Consider the following 23,311-nt stretch of genomic DNA (forward strand, 5'->3'; position numbering starts at 1 on the left):
GCTGGGGGAGGACAAGGGGAAGGGGGGGGAGGGGAGTAGGTGTGCTTGACATTCCAGGTCCAGCATTAGTGAGCGAGAGTCGTCGTCTAAGGCCTCGTCCAGACTAGGGGAGGAAAATCGATCTTAGATACGCAACTTCAGCTACGGGAATAACGTAGCTGAAGTCGAATATCTAAGATCGAATTACTCACCCGTCCAGATGGCGCGGGATCGATGTCCGCGGATCTCCGTGTCGATTCCGGAACTCCGTTCGGGTTGATGGAGTTCCGGAATCGATGTAAGCGCGCTCAGGGATCGATATATCACGTCTAGACTAGACGCGATATATCGATCCCCGAGCAATCTATTTTAACCCGCCGATACGGCGGGGTAGTCTGGACGTGGGCTACGGGGCTGTGAAGCAGGAGAGACGCAGAAATGCCACTAACCTTTCCCTGCCTCCTACCCTTCGCTGAGATACCAGTGTTGCTCATCCTGAAAAGTGGGTAGCAAAGGGGGGTGGCACTGATTTGGGGGTTACACTGTTTAGTGCAGTGTGGTAGAGCTCAGTGTTTGAACAGCCAGCCAAGGGAATAAATAGCCTGGGAATGAAATTCACTGTTGGTGCTAACCTGGGAGTAGCAGCAGCCAGGTGAGTCATCGAGGACCAACAGAGCAGAGACACAGGCAGAAAGTGCTCCAGTGCCATTTAGTTTGTATATTTGGGGAAGCGTAATGACAATTCCCACCCTGGAAGGGACAGGAAAGCTGGGCAGCGGTGACCCTGCTAGAGACCTGCTGTGGTGAGAGTGGGTGCCATGTTTAGTATGGTCTTGCAATGGGGGATGGCTGCCAGAAAGGCTGGTGCAGGATGAGTGCTTCCTCTCTAAATAACTGTGGTGTGACTCTTGCCACCATACTGGGGTCAGTGCTAGGCATCTCCTTGCCAGAACTTTATTCCCACCCCGGTCGGAGGCCAGAGAGGAGCAAGGGAAAAGACGGAGGGGCAGAGGTTAACTCTGCTAATGAGGCAGGGCTTGGCCGAGTGAGGATGGGTGGAGGGTGGAAAGACAGGAATTATTTCAGGTGCTAATACAATGTGCCTCTCACGGTGGTAGCTACAGCCACTTTAGAGATTAGGCTGAGAGCAGTCGCCTTCTAAACGGGGAGCAGCTGCTTCCCAACTGCCCAGCACCCAGCTCCGCTTCCTTGGGGAGGACCACAGGGAGTGAATGGCAGCCACTAGCTTCTGGTTGGGATACCAGAGCCTGCCTGGACAGAGGTGAGACTGCTGGTGCTCGGTTGGGACTTGGTGCCCCGGAATCCAGAAACTAAAACTGGACAAGGCCCAATGGAATGATGGTGCGTTGCCCAGCACCTGAGCTGGATGGTCTCGGGGCTGGCCTACAACCTGGCTGCCTGAAAAACGAATGAGGTGATTTTCCCTGAAAGCTCCGCACAGTCCCTTTTGGAAGATGCCCGATTCCCCTTTCCTTCCACCGAAACAGGCACAGACAGTGATGAACGTGGCTGTAGTATTTACACCCGTGGAGCTCACGATGTGTGACAAAGGCAGGCAAGAAATTTTACAGATGGGGAAACTGAGGCACTGAGTAATTTATTAGTGAGTTGGGGCAGCACTATGATTAGAACCTAGGAGCCCCACACTAATTTCAATTGTCTATAGCTGCACCCGATAAAACACTGCTTAATGAGTCGCTGAGTCACACTAACGGCTTAAAGCCGACTCAGGTACATTCCAGAGTGCGCAAGCCTCGTCTTGCTCCACGCACAGCCTGTCATTTAGCATCCGGAGTCTTTGTGGCGCTGACACAAGAAGTTGTTAAGAACACATCAAATAGGGCTGACGGCACTCATCTCCCTTCCTCAGCTGCTGGCAAAGCCTGTGTGAACGGGGAAGTATGTCCAATTTCAGGGTAAAAGTGCTTCAGAAGAGAGGATTAAAAGGTGGGGGAGGGGGAAATTAGCCTGTGGGAGATTAAGTCAACAGATGTTGCATTACAGTTGAAAGAGTGCTGGCAAAAAGCCAGTGCTGCAGGATCATACTCATTCTGGGCAGTTCCTAACAGGGAGAGCTGGTTTACAGCCGGGGGAAGTACAGGGTAACTTCTTTACCTCTTCCTTTAGCTGAGCTGGGCTGGATCCAACGGCAAGTTCAGGAACCGGGGGCTCTGCAGAAAGTGTCTTTAATCCCTTATGGCTGTGACTGCCATTTAGGGTGACCAGATGTCCTGATTTTATAGGGACAGTCCCGATATTTGGAACTTTGTCATATATAGGGTCCTATATTACCCCCACCCCATGTCCTGATTTTTTACGCTTGCTGTCCGGTCACCCTACTGCTATTGCATCTGTGATCAACACCATGCCGGACTTGTGGTTGAGGCTAAAAATTGTTAGAGAGAGAGTGTGTGTGTGAGAGAGAGAAACAGCTAGCCCAGGGCCCTGGCTGTGCTCAGATCAGAATGGTACTGATCTCCATCTTTTAAACGTGGTTATTTCCAGTAAGGGGGCCTACTGATGTTGCAGAATCAACCATAGCAGGAGACCCGATCACAATCTAAGTGTCACAACCAACATTAACAGGATTCCTGTTGTACAATGAACAGGACTAGGTGCTTGAACTACCTTCTCAGATCATTCTAAAGTTAGCTGCCAGACATGGCTGATTCTTGGAGCTGAGGGGGGAGCCAGCCTGCCCTCCTCAGCAGCGTGGCAGGGCGGCAGGAGTCTTCACTTCAGTGCTGGAGACTTGAGGGCAGCTCTAGCATAAATGGCTCAGTGCAAAAAGAATCCATTCCCATTGATCAGGATCTGCAAGCATTAGCGGTCTAGCCCTGAATGCAGCACGAGAGTTGGGGCCTGATGCTGATCAGGCCCATTGTTAGGCAATTGCATTTCTCCATCTTTGTTTGAAGCTCTGGCACCTGGTCACTTGCTGGAACGTCAGTGTGGTCACTGGTTTAGTTCTTCTACAGATTATAAACAAATGATTCCTTCTCTGTTTTACAGGGGGCGTGGGAAAGAGAACCCTCTTATTCCCTGCTGCAACTGATCAGAGTTCTGTCAATTGCATGGGGCAATACTGACACAGGTTGGGCAATCTTTTTTTCCTGAACCCACATTTGTAGAGAGTTCAGGAAAAGGGAACAGTATAGTGCTGCTGTCCCCAGATTTCCCTTGTGGGGTTATATGAAATAATGCTGTGAATTTTCCATGCCCAAGGGAAACACTCTGGAGTAAGAGCCCAGAGCACTACTCTGCTAGTGGCATGATTAAAAAGTCCTGCATTTCACACAAATTCATAGGACCTAACAACAAAATGAAAATTTCCTACTTTGCGTCTTGATCTGGTTTGAGATCCTGCTCCCTGAAACAGCAATGCATGGTAAATAGGGCAGAAACCCTTTTAAAGCTTCGGCCTTCAGCACGGATCTGTGGCTGCTGCTCCCAGGAGGAAGACTATGTCTTTGTGACACTTGCTCACAGGACAATAAAAAGAGGTTACTGACTTCGTGCAGTAACTGCAATTCTTTGAGATATTTAACCCTATGGGAGATCCATTTAAGGTGTGAATGCGCCTCTCAAGCCCTCGATCAGAGATTTTTTGTTAGCAGTGTCCATTTGCCCCCCCGACACACACACACTCTACACGTGTGTCTGATGAAGTGGGTATTCACCCATGAAAGCTTATGCTCCAATACGTATGTTAGTCTGTAAGGTGCCACAGGACCCTTTGTCACTTTTTACAGATCCAGACTAACACGGCTACCCCTCTGATACTTTACATTTAGCTGGAGACCCCAGTCCTAGGAGAAAACAGGAGATTTCTGGGTGGAGGTCAGCACTGCTTTGTAAGATCAGCCCTCGAGTAGTCAGTTGTCGAGATACGGAAAGGCTAAAATTGCCCCTTGCTGAAGGTAAGTGCCACTACCCCCAGAACTTTTGAGAACACCTTTGGAGCTGAAGAGAGGCTGAAGTGAAGTACTCAGTATTGAAAACATGCCTGTCCCATGGTAAAACAGTTATTTCCTATGTGCTGGGTGAATTGCTACATGGAAATAGACGACTGTAAGTCAAGGCCCAAAACCCCAGGGCTGGCTTTAGGAGGTGCAGGGCCCAATTCGAACAGTTTTGATGGGGCCCCGGCAGGGATGACTTGAAAAAAAAACATGTAAAAAAACACGTGGGGCTTGTACTCACCGAGCGGAGCTCCAAGTCTTCGGTGGCACTGAAGGACCTGCCACTGAAGTGCTGCCGAAGACCCAGAGCAAGCGAAGGACCCGCTGCCGAAGTGCCACTGGAGACCCAGAGTGCCACCAGGTGAGTAAAAATTAAAAAGGTGCCTCTAGCCAGGGAAAGGATTCTCACTGGGCGCGGGGCCCTCTTAGGTGCGGGGACCAATTAAGGGGAATTGGTAGAATAGGCCTAAAGCCAGCCCTGCAAAAACCGATCTCCTGCCTCTAGAAAAGGGAATACAGCTGCCAGAATCACCACTCGGAACTTCTGAGACTTTGCAAATTTGTTGAGTCATCTTAGATTTTCCTCAGTGGGGAGGCCCCAGTAGAAAAAGGAGAAGAATCCTGCAGTACTGGGAAGCAATGGTAATCCAGAGACGGGGGTCTTGGTACCAATAGTCATTCGGTAGCCATAAGCAGTGAGGACTCTGGCTTGTCTAAACCTGACAAGTCCCTGGTGCAACAGCATTCCGGTGGGTACCCACGAAGCGGTTGAGTTAGATGATACCGTTAACCTGGAGCACATAGATGCTGGGTCCGAAGGCGTCTAGCACTTGAATTTTTCCCGGTACTGACAGACAAGTGAGAAAGCACTGCTGGTAAGTCTAATGTAGATGGTGCTGTTTTAGAGAAATGTCTGTCCTGGACCTCGTTGTCCTTCATACATGGTACCAGGAGCTGTGCTTCTCCAAAGCAGTCCGGGATCTCCTGGTCCTGCTGGTACCGGAGGAAGAATCCTTCCCCTTCACAGTACCAAACCAAGAAGTCGAGGCCTCTGATGGCACAGACTTAGTGGGAGATCGAGGCCTTTTGGGAGCCATCTCCTGGTGGTGGGAGACTGAGCTCCCCTTCTTCAGAGCTTTCCCTGAGTCCTCTGAAGTCTTCACCCTTTTAGGGGAGACCGGAGCCAAGGTCGAAGGGGCACTGGATCTGTCTGGAGACAGATATACAGGGGAGTGAGTCTCCTGACTCAGAAGCAGGTCAAAGGGAGCACGCCATCATCAGAAACCTCGGTTTGGTCTCCCAGTACTTCTGAGCTCTAGATCTGAGAGCCGGGCGACAGTTACGCTTTTGACAGATATCAGACTCTCCCAAGCAACGGATAGGCTTAGCCCCAGTCCACACTAAGGGGGAGTGTCGACCTAAGATATGCAACTTCGCGTAGCTGAAGTCGGCGTATCTTAGGTCGACTTACCTGGCCATGTGGATGGCGGCGAGTCGACTGCTGCTGCTCCCCCGTCGATTCCACTTCTGCCTCTTGCGAGTCGACAGGGAGCGCATTCGGGGATCGGTTTATCCGTGTCTAGACGAGAAGCGATAAATCGATCCCTGATAGATCGATCACTACCCGCCGATACGGACAACTAACGGGAACTAGAAACACAAAACTAAAAGAACAAATGTAGGACACGCTCAGGCACCACAAGGCTCCATCTCAGGCCAAGGCTGTAGAGATGGAACTGGGCTGTTCGCCCGTGCAGATCTGTATACCCTTGGTGTGTGGCATGAGGCTGTGTAGAGCATGTGCGTGGGCAGGACCCGCACTGCTAACAGAAAATCTCCGACCCAGGGCTTGAGAGGCATACGTGTGCCTGAAGTGGGGCACCGACTGCGATGCTACTTGAGGAGCCTGAATTTATATCACTTTTCATCTGAAGGAGTTTTATAAGCTATACACTGTGATCATATCCCTGTTACAGGCACCCAGAAATGGGAGATGGAAAACAACCATGTCATTGTGAATTGTATTAGACAAATCTACGCATTAAAATTATATGTTAATTATAATTTAGCACATAAACAGCACTAGGTCACTACTCCCATCCTTGAGCAGGGCAGGATTGTTCCCTGCAGCCTATTCATCGAAAAGTAGGGCTGGAAGGGACCTCAAGAGATCATTCAGTCCAGTCCACTGTGCTGAGACAGGACCAAGTAAACCTCGACCTTCCCTGGTGGGTATTTGTCCAACCTGTTCTTAGAAACCTCCCGTGACGGGATTCCAACCTCCCTGGGAAGCCTGTTCCAGAACTTAGCTCCCCTTAGGCCTTGGCTACACTGCCGCTTTACAGCGCTGCAACTTTCTTGCTCAGGGGTGTGAAAAAAACACCTCCCTGAGCGCTGCAAAATACAGCGCTGTAAAGCACCAGTGTAAACAGTGCCGCAGCGCTGGGAGCGCGGCTCCCAGCGCTGCAAGCTAAACCCCATGAGGATGTGGAGTACGTGCAGCGCTGGGAGAGCTCTCTCCCAGCGCTGGCGCTGTGACCACACTCGCACTTCAGAGCGCTGCCGCGGCAGCGCTTTGAAGTTTCAAGTGTAGCCATAGCCTTAGAGTTAGAAAGTTTTTCCTAACATCTAACCTGAATCTCCCTTGCTGCAGATTAAGCCCATTGCCTCTTGTCCTGCCTTCAGTTCCTCTTTGTATCAGCACTTAACACATTTGAAAACTGTTACCAGGGCTTTGTCCAGCCTTGTTTTAAAAGTGAGCTGTAAAGGAGGGGGAAAGAGTGGTTGAGAGTCCTGTTGATGCTGTAACAAGAGAAGGGTGTTCTTATTTCCCCTTGTGAAAGGGGTTAGTAGTTCAAGCTGTTTACCTGTGGCGTTGCCTGGGTGATGCAGGTCAGTGTGGATGATCACAGTGGTCCCTTCTAGCCTTATAATCTATGAATCCGCCCTAAAAGATGGTATGGCTGCCTGGAGAACTGATAGGATTACATCACTTATGCCCTGGCAGGGAAATCAGATTGAACGGGGGCACAGGGGGGGGTGAATATTTCTCTTTAAAACTGAGTGTGCTTTGCTGCTTGAGAGAGAAATTCTCCCTGTTAAGGATTCAACACCCTGTTTCTTCAGTTAAGCGCTGGGAGATCTCCTGCTCTGCACTTCTGACTCGCCGAACACATCCTCAAACCAAAACAGTATGGCAGGGGTGTCATTTAGCCATCACAGGGTCTGCTGTGCAGCACATGATCCACTCAGACCAGCTGCTGGAGATAAGTGCAATCACCATAAGTGAGGCCTTCAACATTTGTAACTTTATTGCAGAAAAATCCACTATTAACATATTTTACAAAGAAAGTTGCACTTTGGTGTTTGGCGAGTTCTGTTCCCCACCCCCCTCCCGCCCCTGGGGGACAGAGATGCAGGCGTGGCTAGGACAGTCAGTCCTCTCCCTTCAAGCTGTGTGCGGAGTGGCTCATTCTGGCAACAACAACTCCATTGACACCCTTGTGCCAGTTTCAGCCAGGAGGAAGTTCCGCTATTTCCATTAGTACTGTCTGTACATCTGTTGGTGCCAAAAATTGGCAACACCCTGCCCTCCAGCCAGGGAAACAAGGCTGCAGCGCCAGTGAAATTTTTGTGGTTCCAACTTGGGAGTTTGATGCCTGTGAAAACTGCCCTCTAATTTTCACACAACAAGGAGGGGACAGGGGAATCAAATACACTCCTTCCTACATTTACTTTTGGGTGTGTCTCATCACAGGTAACAGACCCAAGTCTACAGCCAACAGGAAAACCCTAACTACTGCATGATCTCTTCACCAGCTACTCCCAAAGCCACAGAGCGATGCAGGGATCTTTTGTAATAGTTTTCTAGTTGCCAAAAGCTGGTGGGTGTAAGCAAGCTTTTCAGCTCTCTCGCCTCGGATACGCCGGGCTAACTGGATGTCCTTGGGCATGATCGTGACTCTCTTGGCGTGAATGGCGCACAGGTTGGTATCCTCAAAGAGCCCCACCAAGTAGGCTTTGCTGGCCTCTTGCAGGGCCATAACGGCCGAGCTCTGGAAGTGCACATTGGTCTTGAAGTCCTGGGCGATTTCACCCCAGGGAAGGGCAGCTCGCGGATAAGCAGGCCAGTGGATTTCTGGTAGCGGCAGATCTCTCGCAGGGCAACAGTGCCGGGCCGGTAACGATGAGGCTTCTTCACTCCCTTGGTTGCAGGAGCGCTCTTCCGGGCAGCTTTAGTGGCCAGCTGCTTACGGGGGGCTTTACCACCGGTGGATTTACAGGTGGTCTGCTTGGTCCTGGCCGTTCTCAGCAAGCCTCACTCACAACCCCGGGACAAACAGCACAAAAGAACAAAGTCTTAAAAAAAAAAAATGTCTGCAGGGAGTGGGGAAGACACCTTCTCCAGCTCATCTGCCCTGGTTCCAGATGACCAGTTCTCCACCTGCATGGCCTGAATAATCTCCATTAAAGCCAATGACAGGACTTATCTATGCCCTGCTGGTGGGAGACTAAGCCCTCCTGAAAACTAATGTGGGCATAGCATGGCTGTGAAAATGGTGCAACTTCACGGGGCAGGAGCCTCGCCAGAAGAGATCCTGTCTGCCCACAATTTCCCCAGACTTTGCTGGCCTGAGGGAGCACGAGCACTGGCTGCCTTCGAGCCAAGACAACAAGCTGAGACCTGAGAAAAGCAAGGCTTTTGTACTATACCAACCATCCCAGCATCACCCTCAACAGCGAGCCCTCACCAACCGCTGCCCAGGTCCCAGGAACAGCTGAGCGGGACCCAGAGGAGCCTTCAGGAGGTTTAACAAGATAGGAAGTAGAAATAGGCAGGAGCCACTGTCTGGGAAGAGAGATACCCCAGTGTGTGTTGGAGAATGGGGACAGGTGGTAACACAGAACAGAAAAAACCACACAGCCTCTCGCTAGCTGCACACATGGACAAGACGCATCCTGCCCAACACGCTAACGTCTGTCCTTAGGGAGCCCAAAGGCATCTGGCTATCCCCAGACCCGCTCCTGTTTGTTTGCTTATTATGCAGCTGCAAAGGCTCCCAGGAGACGCAGGGGCAGAGCTGGCAGCTGCTGGGACTGCTCAAGGGACTTGAGAAGCAGAGAAGCAGCATTTCTTGACCTCCAAACCGAACACGCTGGGGGGGGACAAGGCACAAAAAAATAGCAAAGGCTAATTCGGGGGTGCGGGGCATAAAGTGCCCTTGAGAGCCACCAAGCAGCCTCGACAAGGCCCTTGCCACGGGGCAAGGCTATTTCCATAGTGAACTAAGGCGCTCCCAGCTCGCGGTACTGGGGAGGGAAGTCATGGCACAGGCCGCGCAGGGCAGCCGCCAGAGCTCAGAGCAGGGACTAAGTGCAACAAGCGACTCTCTGATACCCAGGAGAAGAGCCTGCACGTTCCCTTCCCACGGGCCAGCCTGCCTGCAGGGAATGGTTTAGGCTTGTGCTGCTGCCTCGAGGCAGAGAACCAGGGATTTTGTTTTCTTTTGAGACAGACAGGAGAGTCTCACCCAAGACAAGGCCACACAAGCCCCAATTACGTTTGTTCTCTCCCTCTGCAGCGTGATGAAAAACCTCCAGCCCACCCCTAGGGGCACATTCTCCTCCCGCAGCCAGGGGGCAAGGAGAGGATTGCAGTTTACCACAGTCCTGCTAGATTCTCTGGGAATTCAGGAGTGAATCCCACTGCTGAAGTTGAAATAGGAACAACATGTGCAAAAAAACACAAAGCAAGAGGAAGCCAGTCTGCTCCCTGCCCTTGTCTCCCAGTGGGAAGTAACATTCTCCTTTGCTTGCCTTGTGAGGACCGACACTGCGTCTCCTGACACAAGGCACATTTTGAGAGCAGCAGCTTCTGAGCCTTCCAAGCGAGTCTTCTCCAGAGATTGTTGACAAAACATCAGCTCGACCGCCAGGCTAAAATGCAAGGTGAAAAGCCCCTCACCTATCTCCTCAGCATTTTGAGGAGGATTAGGACACTCGGCGTATGGAGAGCAGAGGGAAGGGCCAGTGCTGGGCTCTAACTGGCTCCAGCTCTCAGAATAAACTTTAAAACCAAACTTTTACAAAAGTTTTTAAAACAAACCAACCCACCCATCTGCAATGAGTGTTTCAGTCAAGTGCAAAACCAGAGCCGCCTTCCCCCCATCCTCAGGGGATCTTCCTGGACCAGATCCTCAGGGGCCTACTGCTCAGGGAACTCCAGCGCTCCCCCAAACCTGGATGGAGGGTCCTCTTCTCGCTGCCTAGTAGCTGTAGAGGGAGAGGGGCGTATCCTCCATCATGTCGTCCTATGAGCAAAGGAGAGAAAGACCCACATTAGTGTTTGTCACGTCATGGCATGGAGGGGGACTGGTCCAGTGCCAGGCCCACAGCCCCTCCACTCACAGTGTAGCTGCTTTGCCATTTCCAGCCCCTGTGCCCCCTGAGCAGTGCCTCCGTTAGCCCCTGGCAAGGGCTTGCCCTCTCTGGAGGAGCTACCTTCCCTTCCTCCTATGGCCTTTGGAAGGGGCTGGAGGAGGCAGTGTGGGAACACGGCTGGGAGACTCCCCTGCCCCACAGGCCCACGCATGCTGCTCAGATGGCAGAGGAGAGTCTCAGAGAGGCCCAGACCAGTATCTCCCTGGTGGTGTGCTGGGACCAGGCTCCCTTTCCCTCATCCTATCCCCCTCAAGGCCACCACCAGTCTGGCCAGTGAGGTCCCCCATCAGCAGGATTCATCACACAGATGGGTGGTCTCTGTGGAAGGATGCGAGGCAAACACCACGCCTAGGATGGTGAATATATCGCTGTTCCTCTGTGGCGTCACTACGCAGGATGACCGGTATGAAATGGTTACTTACCTAACTGTGGTTCTTTCAGATGCGATGCAGCCGTGCGTTCCACTTAGGTGCGTGCAGGCCCAGTGCACCATAGCTGGAGAAATTTGCCTAGCAGTACCCGTAGGGGGTGACATTCATGCCTTGTGGCCATACCCCCTCCCCTGGCTACCCTCCCTCAGTTCCTTCGCACTGAATGCCAGGACCCAAGAGCCCAGTGCAGAGGGGATGGAGGGTGGGTTGTGCAAAACACACCTGCATCACATCTGAAAGAACCACAGTTACAGTAAGTAACCGTTTCGTCGTCTTCGAGTAGATGCGGACGCGTGTTCAAAGCAGTACCTCCCCCTACGCTCCCTGGAGGCAGGGCTCGGAGTCTACCTAAGCCTACCAAAGCCTGCCTCCACCCTGGAAGATGCAGTTATGGCACAATGGCTTGTGAACCTACGTATCAACGACCACGTAGCAGCCCTGTCAACATCCAATATGGAAAGTCACTGAGGAAGGCTATGGGCTTTGTTTGCATCCAAGTAGAGTGAGTCACACTTACTGAGGGGGCATAGCTGAAGCTATTTCATATGGTGTCTTGATGCAGAGTGTTATCCTTTTGGAGATCGCCTGTGAAGAGATCACTTGACCCTTCATATAATCTGCATATAATACAAACAGGCAGACGAAGCATGAAACGGTTTAGTCCAGTCCAGACAGAAGACTAGACATCACCTGACATCTACAGTATGGAGACGTTGCTGCTCCGGAGATGAATGCAGCTTAGGAAAGAACACAGGTACCGCCCAGTTCCAATGAAACTGAGAAGCCTCTTTAGACAGAAATTTTGGATGTGGTCGTAAAGTCACATTTGTCTTTGGAGAATGGTGTATAAGGAGGCTCTGCCATCAGAGCCTGCAATGCTCATGCTCTCCTTGTGAGGTCCTTGCTACCAGAAATGCAGTTTTCTGACACAAAAGTGGAAAGGGACAAGATGCCAGAGGCTCAGACGGAGATCCCATTAAGGCCGCTAGGACTGAGTTAAAGTCCCACAGAGGAACCGGCTCTCTGAGCGGGGGATACAGACAAAGGAGCAGTTTTAACAATCTTGATACCATGGTACTGGAGAAGACAGATCTTCCCTGAATGGGAGGATGAAATGCTGATACTGCTTCCAGACATGCTTTCAATTAACTGAATGCAAGCCGCAGTAACTGAAGGTGCAGCAGATACTTCAAAATGCCCTGGATGGAGACCAGCTGCGGTTGGATTCTGCGGGCTAATGAGCACACCAAAAATCGCTTCCATTTCACTGAATAGGCCATCCTGGTGGATGGGTCTTCTACTGTTAAGGAGAACTTGGACAGCTGCCGAATGCTGCTCTTTCCCCCACTTCAGCCATGCAGCAGCCACACTGTGAGATCCAGGGAGCTGAGCACAGGATGCGAGGTGTGGCCTTGGTTCTGAGTAAGTTGGGATGAGGAGGCAGTGGTATGGGAGGCTGAATAGACAGTGCGAGAAGGTCGGAGAACCAGCACAGTCTTGGCCAGGCCAGGGCAATGAGAATGAGTTTGGCCTGATTGGCCTTGAACTTGAGGATGACCTGAGGGATGATCAGGATCATGAGAAAGGCATACAGGACAGCCCACTGCCAGCTAGATGGAAGGAGTCGGACAGGGAACCCCCAAGAGCAGAACAGATGACATTTCCTGTTGTCTCTTGTAGCGAACAGCTTGACTGTAGGGATGCCCCAAGCTGTGAAGATGACCCGGAGAGCACTAGTCTTCGAGGACCACTTGTGACTCAGGGAAAAATACCTGCTGAGACAGTCCGCACGATGATTCTGAACCCTGGGCAAGTGAATGGCTATCGGATCATTCTCCTTAATGCTGAAATGCCATAGCCTGATCATCTCTAGGCAAAACAACCTGGAGTTGTTCGTATGTTTGTTCGCATAATACATGGCAGTGGGAACTGTGTGAATCTCTTGATAGGCACAGCATGCACTGTAGATGGCCCAAAACTCCAGCACATTGATATCGAGCAAGGCCTCCCGCTCCAACCACAGCCCCTGTACTGTCAGCACTCCCAGGTGCGCCAACCCAACCCATCAGGGATGCTTCGGTAACAACCAACCTGGTTGGCAAGGGCCAGACAAACGAAACGCCTTGGCAAATGTTCTCTGGACACATCCACCACGGCAAGGAGTCCAGGACCAGTGGATGAAGACAAACCAAACCGTATAGAGGGTGACGAGTAAGACAGTAGACCATCCTGAGCCGCATTTGAAGGGGGCAAAAGTGCAACCTTGTAAACTGGACCACGTGCATGCAAGCAGACATGGCGCCCTAGAGCCTCAGACACATCTGAAATATTGTGGGAGGCTGAGACTGCAGACTAAGGCAAAGATGGGGAATTGGCTGAAAATGGTCAGTTGGAAGAAACGTTCGACGTCGTGGAATTTAACAGGGCCCCAGTGACCTCTATTTTCTGAGTGGGAGCCAAGGTTGACTTTCCAGTGTTTAGAATGAGACCCAGATGATTGAGCAAATGCACTGTGATGCCGATGTGAACAAGAACTTCCCCTTCATAACCAGTCGTCCAGATATGGGAAGGTGTGAATTCTCTTCTTCCTGAGAGATGCTGTAACAACCACCATGCATTTGATAAAAACCAGGGGGGACAGAAGAGAGGCCAAATGGAAGCACTGCACACTGAAAGTGGTGTTTTGCCACAACAAACTGAAGGAACTTTCTGTGGCTTGGCAAAATACCCACTTAAATGTGGCAATCTTGAAGATCAAGAGCAGCAAACCAGTCATTCTGAGACCATGCAGGAAGAGTAGTCAATAGGTACCATTCGGAACCTCATGTACTTGATATTTGTTGAGGCTGTGAAGGTCGAGGACAGGTCTTACTCCTCTCATGGACCTGGGTCCGAGGAAATACTGGGAGTAGAAGCCATGACTCTGGTGTTCCAGCAGAACCTCCTCCACTGCTCCCAAAGCCAGGAGAAAATGGACCTGCTCGAAGAGCAATATCTCATGAGACGGGTCCCTGAAGAGGGATGTGGAGGAACTGGGTAGCATAACCTGACATGACAGTGCTTAGGACCCAGCTATTGGTAGCAGTCGAGCCCCAAGCATTGTGAAAGTGGGCCAGTCTGTCCCCAAAGTGGGGAGATGAGGAGGGAGGGAGCAACCACTGGAAGTTCCAGAGTTCCAGAGAGGGCATGTGGACTGGCCGAACCCTGAGCCCGACTGCTTCCTCCTGTGGGAACTGTGCTCCTTTCTGGGATAGCCCCTGTGCCTCGCAGGAGTGAAAGTCTGCTGCTGCTGTTGCACGTCTCTGCATGGTTGGCCCCAAAAGACCGCAGGGGAGTCCTGGAGTCCCTGAAGGAGTGTAGCATCTTGTCAGTTTTGTCCAAGAACAGTGTTTGGCCGTCGAAGGCCAAATCCTCAATGGATTACTGGACATTGGGGCAATGCCCAAATTCCGCTTAGCCGCAGGCATGCTCCAGAGGGCTGTAGCCGGTTCAAGGAGCGTATCACTGATAGGGAGGGTGACTCTCCCAGGGGCAGACAGCTGCAGGATATCCACCAATAAGTGTGTGTTCTCTTGCAAGAACTCCACTTGGATACTGCGAGAAGCAGCTACACGCCACAAAAGGTCTTAGCACACCTTAAAATCCTCTGGTATCGAAGGCAAGAATGAGCAAGGCAGCACAGCATTGTCTGGAGACAGAGACGAGGTCCTCAACTGAACCAAAGCTGGATCCTGTTAAAGGGCTGACGGACCCGGATGGGACAACTACGGAGGGTTGGACCTGCAGCGGATTGACAGTCACCACTGCAGACCTGGCCAGTGATTTCGCCTTCAAGCAAGACAGGGTGGGACCTTCACAAAAGAAGAGCATCCCACAGATTCCATGGAGGCCACTGGCCTGGATAAGGCATTAGTAGCCAGCAGACACCGAGCCAGAGAAGAACGCCAATCCTGGTACCCATAATGGTCTGTCAGCGGTCCCCAATGCTGATCAGGGGATGGAGCGTGGGAGGATGACAGCTCCGACTCAGAGGTTGGGGAGCCTTGGGATCCCGGGGATAAGCGTAGAGAGAGAGCAGAAGAAGCATGTAACTGACTTGTCCGTTGCCCAGAATGAGGCAGGAAGCGGCGTTGCCCATGGAAGTGTTACTGTCGTCAGCGAGCATGCCGGTGCCGGAAGCAGTGTCAATCCCAAAGTCAGGAGCAGCAGCATGGGAGTGTTCGACGGTACCGATGTCGAGGGTGGTAAAAGCCGCCATGGAAGTGTTTGCTGGGCAGAATCCCACTCCCAAGGTCCCCTATACTGATTCTGGTACTGGCTCTGCATACTGGGGTGCGGTGCAGACAGACCTGAGGGTTCAGTGGCTCGTTCAGTCGACTGACCAGGCTACAGACAACACAGCCCTGGACCAAAGAAGAGGTCAGGACCAAAAGGCAAAGGAGGTCTGTAGCTGTCTGGTATGCTACTGACCTGGAAACAGTTGGTACTGGCATCTCCCTCATTGGTGCCGGACTCAGCAGACACCCGGGGGCCAGAACGGGAGTCAACGGTACAGGGTTTCTACGCTCCCGACTCAGAAGGGTTAGCGGTACTCGTGCCATCCCACAGGCCAGTACCTACTCCGTGGCAGTCCATGCTTTTCCTGGGGAGGCAGAAGAATCACTCCGAGATCTGGAGCAGTCCGGAGTGGTATTATGCAACCTTTTCCTTGGCAGAGGCGACAGGGAAGGGCTCCTCCGCTTCTTTGGGGAGGCAACTGCTCGGGAACGTGAAGCGGCAGCGATGGGAGTCCGCAGCCGATCTCCAACCCGACGCATGCCTTGGGACTGAAGCAGGTGCTGTGTCAGGCAAAGGCCGTGAGCCCCTTGGGCCTGTCCCTTGAATGATGTGCAGATCACACAACGCTCTTTAATGTGGGCCTCGCCAAGACAGAGCAAGCACTGTGTGTGGGGATCGCTCCCCCACGCGAAGGACAACGTTTAAACCCTGGGGAGGGCATCCTCGAGGAAAACAAACAAATACAACTAACACAAAGGGTACTATCTATCTATCTAGCGGACAGAAAAACTAAACTCGCTGAGATATTGGGAGGTTAAGACCCTTAAGTTCTGACTCCAGCCGAGGGGTGATAAGAAGGAACTGAGGGAGGGTCAGAGCAGCACTGCCTCATATAGCCAGGGAAGGGGCTGTGGCCATGAGGCATGCACATTACCCCCTATGGGTGCTCCTAGGCAAATTTCTCTGGCTTCAGTGTGCTGGGCGCGCACACACCTGACTGGAATACATGGCTGCATCTACTCGAAGAAGAACTTTGTATCTCAGAGACTACACAGAGTGAACACTGCATAACACATCAGGGCAGGAGTGAGGAAGAATACTGACTACTTGGAAGCACGAGGGAACCATGGCACAGGATGTCAGGCTGCCTTCACACTGTCTGTCTTCTGGAACAGGGCTGGCAAAGTGGATCCTGTCGCTAAATCTCTTGTCACCTGACATCCTGGCAATGAACCTTGAGGAGGCTCTCCAGACCCCACCCCAAGCCTCACACCCCTCCCAGTCACTGGCACCTCTTCCTTTGCATGAGGAATGAGCCGAGTTCCCTCTGAGCAGCTTCTCGCCATCGCTGCTAGTACAGCTGGAAGGGGAGCTGCAGCCTGGCCTGGCCCCACAGCTGGGAGCCAGCCAGGCGCTCAAGGCACAAGGGCCCTGGACACGGCCGGCAGGGCAGGGGCATTGCTCACCATGGGCAGGTCCTGCAGGCGCCGGAACTCCATCCGGCTGTGGCGCTGCCGGTATCTCAGGAAGCCCACCAGGGCCAGGATCCCCACCATGACAACGAACATGGAGATGACACCAATCACCAGGGGGTCGGCCCCCATTCTGAGAGCAACAGCGGAGCTGGGCAGGTCTGCAGAGAGGAGGAGACGGTACCGAGAGGGTAAGGTCCCGGGGCAGTCCCCAGGGCTGGAGCAGCCAATCCCAGTCTCCCCCTGGGCTCTGCCCTACAGCACCACAAGGGCTCCCCCAGCTCAAACCCACAGGTCAAATGCCTCTCCCATGCCCCTGCACTTGCTACGCTCTCAATAACCAGTTAGGGAGAGCAGAGATGGGAGCACTGGGTCCTCGAGAGCATTTACCTTGACCATCATCGTCTCCCACATCCAACACAGAAGCCTTCTCGTGCACGGGATCGGCTGATGGCTGCCTTGCGGCTGTTGTGGCTGTCCTGTTGGGGGAGGAAACTCTGAGGGTTGCCGTGGCGGTGCTGGGGGTGGTAGCTGCAGGTGTGCTCCCTGTGGTCGTGACAGCAGGGACTGTAGCGGGCCCTGCGATGCTCTCCTCGGTGGCATTCTCCTGGGCTGTTTGTGGGGTGGGTTCAGGGTTCCCTGTCGTGGGGCCCAAGGTGTTGAATGCAGAAGGCTCCAGCTGGGCGCTGCTCGTTGTTGCTGCACAGAAGAAAAAGAGGCAGTTATCTACAAGGCGAAATCCTGAGTCTGCCCATCCCCACCCTGCATGGCCTGAAATGGGAAGCAGGCAGCGCTGCTGTCACCTAGGGGACATGCCCAGCCCCTGGCATGAGCCCAGAGCGCTCTCTGCTCCAGGTTCCCCCTGGGATCCTCAGGGAGGCAGTGGAGAGGCCCTGAGACCCCTGCTGTTCTGTGTCGAGCTGTTCAGAAGGCCACCAACTGGAGCCCTGGCTCGGTGCCGGAGAACAGAGTAGGATGGGACGTGGGCAAGGCTTGGGAGGGCATCTCAAGCCTCTCCAGGCTAGCAGGCCGATTCCCCCATCAAAGAAGATTCTTTAGCACCACTGAAAATTTACTTCTTCTGGAGGTTGAGAGAGACTCTGAAAAGGTCATTAACCCTATCTTGTCCTCTCCCCCACCTCTCCATGGCTACATCCCATCACCTCCACGTGGCCACCAAATGGTGCTCATCTCCTAGCAGATGAATCTCCATGACAATGCCCCAGAAGAGCAGGGATCCCCAGTAGCCTGCGGACGTGCCTGACAGCTACGGCACTGGAAAGGGCGACAGGACTGTTGATCAGGAATAAACTACACGACCCAGGACAGCTGGGGCGCTGCCCTGGAGACAGCCTGCCCACCGCTCTCAGTAACAAACGCCATACAGATTAATCATCAAATCAGTAAGTATTTCACAACTTGTCAGAGCCAGAGAGCCCCCTTCAGAGCCCAGGCATGCTGAGGGGAACAGGTCTCTCAGCTGAGAGCCCCCCTCTCATCAGCAGCAAAGCCCAGAAAACCGAGTCAGTGAGAGTCCCCATGCCATCCAATGATTTTAGGGCAGTGTGGTAGACCAGGTCACCCTTGGCCACCCTCCCCTTTAACAGGCGGCCTAAAATCAACAGCAATAGCCTCTCTGGAAACATCGTCAGGCCAGAGAAGAGAGATTACGCTGGCAGCTGTGCCCTGCTGCCATTAAGGATCCCAGTATGCAATGCGCTCTGTTGCTCAGAGCCACCTAGCCGCACTGCATGCTGGGATTTTCCTCACAGTTTCTCGTTGATGATTGGAGGGACAGGGGTTGGCTTCTATCTACCCCATGCTATAAAATTTAGGGGTTGCTCGTGCAAGCTGCCAGCCCCAGATACCAGCTGGGCAATCCTGCTTTAAAGCCAGCCGGGCCAGGTACTGCTCTCACTTATACTGGTGTGACCTCACCACAGTCACAAGAGCCGCTCTGGAGTGACGTGAGTACAAAGGAGAGCAGCACTCGGCCCCTGGGTGAGCGTGCGTGTACCTAGGAAGGAAACGGTTAAATTGTTATACTTTTGAAGAAAGCTGTAAGGGCCTTTAGCAGCAATGGTTTATAACTCTCCCCCTCCCAGGACAGCTGGCTGATGTGGTAAAAGCCAGGAAGCAGGGTCCCTATCTGCATATGAAAGAGGAACCAGTAGCTGCCGCAAACCTTTCCCACTTGCCCTAGCATCAGGATCCCCCTTTCGTGTACCAAGGGCCCAATCCTGTGAGGTGCTGAGTGCCCTTGACTCCAGGCAAAGTCAATAAAGGTAGAAAGGCACTCAGCACCACATGGAGCCAGGCCCTACGTCCTTATGCTGGGTGTGCTGTGGGAGAAAGTGCCCCCTACGCCCAGGTGAGTGGCGGGGTTGCAAGAAGCCTCACCCAGCGCATCCTGTGGTGGTGGATGCGTTGGAGCCACAGTCGCGGTGCCAGTCGGCCCCGTGAGGCTGGAGGGCTCTGTTCCATTTTGGCCAGGCTGGTTTGCATCTGTGGTGTTGGCAGCCAGAGCCGGAGTGGGGAGCTCTGAGCTGCTGTTGGCCGACTGGTTCTTATTCTGAAGCCCCGTCGTAGCATCCGCTGAGATGGCTGGGGCAGGAGTCTGCAGCCTGGCACCCTTGGTGGTGGTTGCGCTGGGATCGGGTGGGATGGACTCGTCCAGCTCAACAGCGCGGGGGGTGCTAAAACTTGGGTGTATGGCCACCCCGTCCTTATCGGCGCTAGTCACAGGAGGGGCGGTCGTCTCCAGGCTGAAGCCACCAGCCTCAGTGAGTGGAAGTGAGCCTGGCCCAGTGCTGGGCTGAGCTGGTGACACCGTCTGCTCAGTCAGGGTCTCCTGCCCATCTCCTAGTGCAGGAAAGAAAGAGAGAAACGCTGAAAGGGGTGATGTCCATGCCACACGATAGGGAACCCAGGACGTAGACAGGCTAGGGAGGGAGGGAAGGAACCAATCCCCAGCTGGCCTGTGCTGCATACAGCATCGCACAGGGACCAGAGAAGGGGTCCGGGCAGCAAGCCTGACTCTGGAGCAGAAGGTGCTGGTCTCTACCGAAGGCAGGATGCCTGATCAGAGGGAGGCCACATCAGCTCCACTACCAAACCTCCCACTCCTATCGCACTGTAAAGGATGGACGTGACTGGAACCTCTCCACACTCCCCTAAATACTGGAAGTTCAGTAAGAAGAGTGTCTGAAGGCCAAAGAGCCACAATTCCACAGTCAACAAAGAGGATGACGGCAAAAAAAAAGCCCACCCTGGTACAATCGGGAAGTGAAGGTGCCATTTTAAAATAAATTTTAAAAAAACATAACAAAAGGATAAAAAGGGGAAGTAGATAGCAATCGTTATAAATCAGAGGTTATGAAAGGTAAAATATTGATAAGGGAAGCTAAGGACACGAGGGTGAAAAACTAAAAAGGTGTCTAAATATATTAGAAACAAAAGGAATCTTAACAATGATAGAGGCTCATTACTAGATGGAGATGGTAAAATTGTTACTGAGGCAGAAAAGACAGAAATGTTCCATAAATATTTCTGTTCTGTATCTGTAAAGGAGAATGATGTTAGACAGCATCTACGAGAAACAGACATTTAAAAAAATCAGCAAGCCCAGATCCCTTGCATCCAAGAATTCCAAAAGAGTTGACTGAGATTTCTGGCCCACTAATGTTAAATTTTAATAAATCTTGGAATAGTAGAGAAATTTCAAGTGTGGAAGAATGCTAATATTGGGCCAATACTGTATTCAGAAAGGGCAAGCACGATGAGCCGGTTTACTATACGTTGGTTAGCCTGACATCTATCCTGGGCAAAATAATGGAAAAGTCGATGCAGGATTCAATAAATAACTAATGGGAATAGAATTAATGCCATTCAACTGGTTTTCTGGAAAACAGGTCTTGTCAAAACAAATCTGATTTCACTTTGATGAGATTATACATTTGGTTGATAAAGATATAAATATGTTTTGTGCTGCATTTAATTCAATGTAGCCCATCACTCTGATTAAAATATTAGTACTATGCAATATCAAAACACATGTTAAATGGACTGAGAGCTGACTGACAGATCTTAAAAGGCAGCTGTCATTGGGGAGCCATCATTAAATGGGGATGTTTATAGTGGGGTTCTGCAGGGTACTAGGTCTGATGCTATTCAATATTTTCATCAGTGATTTGGAAGTAAATATAAAATCACTTGATAAAATATGCAGCTGGCACAAAGACTGGCGAATGGCAAATAATGAGAAGGACAGGGCAGTCATACAGAGGAATCTGGATGACTCAGTAAGCTAGTCTGTGAAAACAAAATGTGTTTTAATACAGCCAAATGCAAAGTTGTACATCTAGCAAGATGCAGGACAATATCCTGGAAAGCCGTGACTCTGAAAATACTGCAAGTACTTATTCATGTTCTTAACTTTAAGCACATGTATAATATCTAGGGTGACCAGATGGTCCTATTTTATAGGGACAGTCCCGATATATTGGGCTTTTTCTTATACAGGCGCTTATTACCCCCAACCCCATCCTGATTTATCATACTTTCTATCTGGTCACCCTAATAATACAACCGATGCCAACTGTGTGTACATATTGGCAGTACGGCAGCCACAGAGGGGAGCCCAAGTGGTGCACCATACATAGTGAGAGGCCAGACGGTGTAAGTTACACTCACATAGGTCTTGCCCTGATTCCAGCCATCAGTGGCCTGGCACCAGTACAAACCCCTAGTGTAGGCAAAGCTCGCTGTAATTTGCATCAGTCCAGCTTAGGCTGGTTTCAAGAGCTTAGACCCCTCCTTCCCCCCATCATGTCTCCCTTACAAATCTGGCTCCCAAGGAACACTGTGGAGAAACGCTGCCAGCATCGTTTTGGGATCTCTTGACAGAGCTGAGAGAAGCCGGTGACTCAGCAAGGAGACTGCATGTTAAGAAGGCATGAGAGAGAGGGAGTGTGTGTGTGTCCAACAAAAGGCACCAAGCTGAGGCCTTAGAAGGGAGAGGCTGATGGAGCTAAATTTATACAGGCTAAAGGAAATGGTATTTATGGGACTGTGAAAGCCCTATAAATATCTGAAGGGAAATATATAGCAGAGGACTAAGATCTGGTAATAACACGGTTGAAAAATACACAGGCGTAAGTAGGGGTTTAGGGACTGGCAGATGGACCCGCTAAGCTCACGCTGTGTGACGGGCTAAGACAGCCCAGGTGCCTTCTGACAAGAATCAAGCTGGGTCCGAAGTGGTGTGTGTCTACTACTACCCTGCCCTACTCACAAGCACTTGGTAAGAGGCCAGATCTCCTGGGCCACGCTAGGCAGCACTCAGCCATCTAGCCTGGGAATAAATACACACACGCACCCACTTCTCTCCTGATAGACACAGACACACACCCTGTAAACAGGCAGTACTTGTATGTGGACAGGAGGAGGGGGTACGAGAGGAGAGGGGCTGGGAGGCCAGCACCGCCCCAGGCTCACAAGGCCTGTTCCCCATTTGGAAGCTGCTCAGAGATGCGTGCAGACGCTCACCCAGCCAGCTAGCTGGAGAAGAGGGAGCCGAGCGGGGAGGATTGGCTTTGCCTTTCCAAGGACAGGGCAGGCTCCCAGGTGGAAGCCAGAAGAGCAAAGTGCCCCTAGAGTCCAAGTTTCAGAGAACCAGCCTGGCCCAAAGCAGGGTGCAGGGTTAACCCACGACCTCCAGCCCTCATTGCCGCTGCTGGGTGGACTAGCCCGGCCTCACACAGGAAGGCGCAAGGCTGCATGCTGCGGAAGCGCTGAGCTCCCGGGCTCGGGGGCTGAGTTCCCCAGTGCTAGACTGGGGTGCTCTGGTTCCAGGGAGAGGCGGAGGCCAGGAAGTTTTGCTCTCAGACCGGACGGGTGGAGGGAGTCAGGGAATGGTGCGGAGCAGCCCTGCTGCTGCTCTACATCTTACAGGAAGGCCTAAGCCACATGAGGCTGGCTGAGGCCCTCTCGGAGCAGGGAAAGGGACGGCCTGACTCTGGCGCTTTCCATGGCAAAGCATGCTGGAAAAGGGGAGGAGCAGGGGGCCCCTAAAATACCAGCTCCTCTCCCTTCCTTCAGCCGCTGTAGGGAAGTTGGAACCGGGGGCTGACTGAGCTCCTGGGAGTGAGCAAGTGTTGGGGGTGCAGGCAGGGGCTTGTCTATGCGAACAGCCTTCGGGTTTTCACTGCTGCTGGGCTGAGGGAGCTCCTGGAGATTTATATTGCTTAGGGGAGCTGGTCTCTGCTGTCTCATGGTGCAACAGATCCCTGGGTACAAGAAACCCCTTTATCTGTCCCTGTGCACCCCCTGCCCACTCCCACGGCAGTCAGGGCCCTCCTGTCACTGCTGGGGGTTGTGCTGTACCCAGGCGGCAGGCCTTACAGTCTGTCTACCTGGAGACAGCCGCCTGGCTGTGCTGAGGGACCAGATGGCTCTCAGCAATACCCCCACACGCACACACACCAGTCAGAGGGGTTCTCACCTCTCTCCTGCAGGGGAGAGGGGGAATATGGAACTCACAGGGTGGAGGGTCTGGGAGAGATGGGCTGGGCTTTGTCTCTTCTTGCTGCCCCAACAAGATCACTGAGGTGTGTGGCCCGCAGGGATCTTAGTGCAACCGTCTTTCAGGAGTCTAAGGACCCTGTATCCAAGCCCTGGGTTAGAGTGATTTGTGTGTAGACAGAAGGAGGGTCAGGCTTGAGCATGA

General features: G+C 52.3%; 1 protein-coding gene and 1 pseudogene across 1 annotated transcript in view; both read right to left on the reverse strand.

The window, feature by feature from the left end:
- Window positions 1-7,258: 7,258 nt before the first annotated feature.
- Window positions 7,259-10,080, reverse strand: LOC115656801 (annotated as a pseudogene).
- Window positions 8,178-23,311, reverse strand: part of LOC115656802 (flocculation protein FLO11-like) — a 29,312-nt gene continuing 14,178 nt past the window's right edge. The window contains exons 2-5 of the mRNA XM_030573947.1: window positions 18,985-19,446; window positions 16,975-17,283; window positions 16,579-16,745; window positions 8,178-10,273 (exon numbers count right to left, since the gene is read on the reverse strand). Of these exons, the coding sequence (XP_030429807.1) occupies window positions 10,229-10,273; window positions 16,579-16,745; window positions 16,975-17,283; window positions 18,985-19,446 (983 nt within the window). The 3' untranslated portion in view covers window positions 8,178-10,228. The remainder of the gene's footprint in view (window positions 10,274-16,578; window positions 16,746-16,974; window positions 17,284-18,984; window positions 19,447-23,311) is intronic.

The sequence above is a fragment of the Gopherus evgoodei genome, chromosome 8 (assembly GCF_007399415.2).
Source record: "Gopherus evgoodei ecotype Sinaloan lineage chromosome 8, rGopEvg1_v1.p, whole genome shotgun sequence".
Taxonomy (NCBI): Eukaryota; Metazoa; Chordata; order Testudines; family Testudinidae; genus Gopherus; species Gopherus evgoodei.